A 3,795-nucleotide genomic window follows, 5' to 3' on the forward strand; every position below is an offset into this window, starting at 1 on the left:
ATTACTAAAAAAAAAAAAAAAAAAAAAAAGTGAAAAAACGAACACATACAAAATATAGGAGGACCGCAAAGAAGAAAAAAAAAATAAAATAAAAAGCGCAAGGCAGGCCCATTCATGGTGCAAATGTCTTTCCTGCAACCACGGGGTCCCCCACCCCTAATCAATACAGGCAGTGTTGACAGGGGAATCAGCAATTGTCTTTGGTGGGAGGAGGAGGCCGTCCCTGCCGGGAGATGGCGATGATCACATGAGAATGCGGCAGGCTGCCGGTTGTACCAAAGTTGATTGATTAACTGGGTACATTCAGGCTGCCCATTAACAGTTCAAATTGAACGGTGTATGGCTGGCCCAAGGCAAAATTTCTAGGACATTCAAGCATGTGAAGCAGAAAAACCCTTTACATTTACAGTCCAGTTTAACATTTAAGTAGATCTATAACATTAATTTAGGATACTAAAAAGGAGAATATAATAGTTTGATACTAAATATAAATGTTATTTCTCATACATACATGTACTTTAATATATCTAGTAAATGGATATAGTGGATAGATAATTGCTACTGGCATTCCTTTGCTCCTCTAAAAAGAATGAAAATAGCTACAGTTTACACAACTGCAGCACCTGGTAGAGCTTGAGCAAAAGATTTGGTTGATGCTCCTCAACATTACCCGCCTAACCGTGTCACAATCACAAAAACAGGGTACAGTTTAAAAATTGAGACTAGTCAGAGGCATTTGGAGGTGACAAAGTCAACTTCAGACCACACAAACTTCTAGGAAGCTGCATTGGTTTTCCACTGGTACAATCCTCTTGGATATACATTCTGCTCCAAAATCAAAAGACACTACTCACATTAGGCAATTCCTACAAAGGATCGCTTATGCATGCAAAGCCTAAAACAGGCCCATATACACAGTATGTACTCAAACTGTCTCTCTAAACTTCAGATAGTTTTATCAGTACGATTTGTATGTTTCTCTATGAAAAAAGTGCACTGATCATTTGTGTAGAGACAGAATTGAATTTCCTGGAGCTAAATCAGAACATAAAAAGGTCCCCAGGCATGTCCAGAGAGCATTTGACTAATCAGCGCTAAAAAGATATCCAACAAGTAATAGGAGGGGACTTGGGGCAGGAGAACAGGTGTCCCCCTATCCACATTACATAGCTGGAAAAATTAATTGTAGTGCCCAAAATAAACTTCTGTAGCTAGTGTGGATGTGTTAATTGCTGGTAGTGTTACTGGTAGTAATGCTAAAGCTTCCACCACCGACTCTTCATTAACGGACCTACCAGAATTACATTTACAAAAACAGAAAACACGACTAGGACATTTTATTTTGGCACAACAATTCCCAAGACAATGGGATCTACAAGTGGTCATTATTGCCCTGTATCTGAAACAAAATGCTAACTTATAGTCACTGTTTTATATGGAGGTAGATAGTTTTCAGGATGAGTCAATAAGCAAGAAGCGTTTGAAAGTTAAAAATTTGAAATATGAAATGCATGTTAAAATAGCACTTATCTGGGATAAAAAGGAGACATCACCCAATATATATTACTATTCTAATGCAATGAATAACCAAGTAAATCAATCCCAGGTTCCCTATACAATGTCAGTTACAGAGATGGTAGCACTGCAATGAAAATGCCCTGATAAATGCAATGGCAAATCATTGAGGAAAATAATCAAAATGTAAAACAAAACAACAACCATATACTACAATATGTGTTTAACAAGTCACTGCAGCATCTTGAACAGCAACTTCACATTAAAATCTAAGAATTTCCAAATGTAAAAACTTTGCTAAAAAGTAGTTAACCGGCATGTCATAAATGCCAAACACTAAAAAAACATGGATTTTATTAAATCTAAAAAATGTAGGTACAAAACAGAGGCTTTTCCAAATCTTGAGGTACAAGAGCAAGATGACTCTTATGTTGCTGATCTTGATGTTCCATTGCTTGCATTTCAATGTTTATCAGTGTGTTCGAAAAACATGAAATCCTGTAGAGAGGAGAGAGACAAAACCTTTAGAGACAGTTTGTGTTACAAAAAAAAAAAAAAAAAAATCTAAAATAATAATCAGCCCAATAATTTGAGTGTATGTTGTAACCATATATTCTATTAAACCGATCAGTGATATTAGTTTGTCAAAACATTCAAAGTTAGTAGTCTATTAAATAGGGCAGCAGAAAAATTCTCAGGAGAAAAACCATTAACTTTTTTTTTTAACCAGCTTATCAGTTAAAGATTACCGACTGCTTTGGTTCTGTATCACATTGCTCTTGCTTTAGATATAAAACCAGATGTTAAGACTACATATTACCAGCAGGGGGCAATATAGTTACATAATAATGCAATGTGTAACTGAGCACGTTTCATATAAGGCCAATCAACCCAATTTTGTATTCCCCATTCCCAACACAGGATCTGGGCCGTGTTTTTTCATGTTTAGCAGACTACATCTTTTAAACAGATTTACAAATACACAGTTTGCATAGGTCTTCAAACACTCCTAAAGGTTAAACCCACATTTTTTTTTATTACCTGGAAAGGCGCAACCAACCAGGCTTAAAATCTACTTTCTGATCGAAATACCCAAGTAACCATTTGTGCCATCACCCAACAATCCCAATTTGTGTGGCATTTCCTTTACCCCATTCAGATTTATGGAGTGGTTTTGAAGTGCTGCATAGGCTGTACTCCACTATCGTTTCCACAATATTTCTTGGAGCATCTGGTAACTGTACCTCAAATCATCCCAAGTCTTCCAAATTCCCACAGAGGTAAAACACATAACATGTAGTACTCACAACTAATTAGGGCTCCTGCACACTGACAAAAATGCAGCATTTTTATCCATTTTTTTAAAATAAATCTGAACACAGGTTGTAAAGTATGGAACCATGCAGACAGTTTAAAAAAAAAAAAAACAAACACCACACACACACACAGTGCTTGAGGTCCTATTTAAAGGACTGCAATTTTATCATTTACATTTATAAGCACAGTTCAAAAATAACTCTATTGAAGCTGCCTGTGTCCTAGCACCAGACAGATACTGGGTGGCTTCCTTCAGAAGCCATCTACATCTTAAAAAGCCATGTATGCTGTACACATGTAAACATTTCTCATGAGTACAGTGCACTAGCCACCATGTTTTTACACTGTCAGTGCAAATTAGTAATCTTCCCATGGTTGAAATGAAAGAAAATTGCACAACATATTGCCTGCCTTTGAATGTGGCAGCTGCATTGGTTCTCAATTTTCAGTCTTTATTTACAGCAGGTGATCCTGCCAGTAGCAAGTTCGTTCTAGAGCGACAACATTTTCCCTGTACGAGTATTGTTAACCTAGGACGAAAAGTGGGTTAGGCCTACAGAACACCCCACAACATAGAAGAGTTCTATAGTCCCAACACTTCCTGATAATATTGTCCGAGAGAACAATGCAGAGTACCTAGGAGAGCACTGGATTCCTCATGGGATCAGCTGTTATTTTTGTACTTGTCCTCCCTTTATATAGGCTATTGTGACAGCCGACTGGAAATTTGTCAATGTTGACCAGTTTTAGCCAAAACCAGGTTTAAACCTGTGCAACACAATGCACAGCAGACATCAGATAAAAGGTTTTGAGTGGCATTTTTATACTAGAGTAAAAACAGGACAGCATTCCAGCAACCTTTGAAAGCTACCTGGCAACCTATAGAACCCACCCCCTCTTTTCTGTTTTTTCATGCGACATAGTAGGGTCAAGACAATCATTATGGAGAAGCATAAGGTCATT

At 37.4% G+C, this 3,795-nt stretch overlaps 1 protein-coding gene across 1 annotated transcript in view; it reads right to left on the reverse strand.

The window, feature by feature from the left end:
- Window positions 1-1,017: 1,017 nt before the first annotated feature.
- PLSCR1 (phospholipid scramblase 1) overlaps window positions 1,018-3,795 on the reverse strand; it is an 80,175-nt gene continuing 77,397 nt past the window's right edge. Inside the window, exon 9 of the mRNA XM_073625895.1 lies at window positions 1,018-2,013. Coding sequence (XP_073481996.1) covers window positions 1,978-2,013 — 36 coding nt within the window. The 3' untranslated portion in view covers window positions 1,018-1,977. The remainder of the gene's footprint in view (window positions 2,014-3,795) is intronic.

Source organism: Aquarana catesbeiana, linkage group LG04, assembly GCF_042186555.1.
Source record: "Aquarana catesbeiana isolate 2022-GZ linkage group LG04, ASM4218655v1, whole genome shotgun sequence".
NCBI lineage: Eukaryota > Metazoa > Chordata > Amphibia > Anura > Ranidae > Aquarana > Aquarana catesbeiana.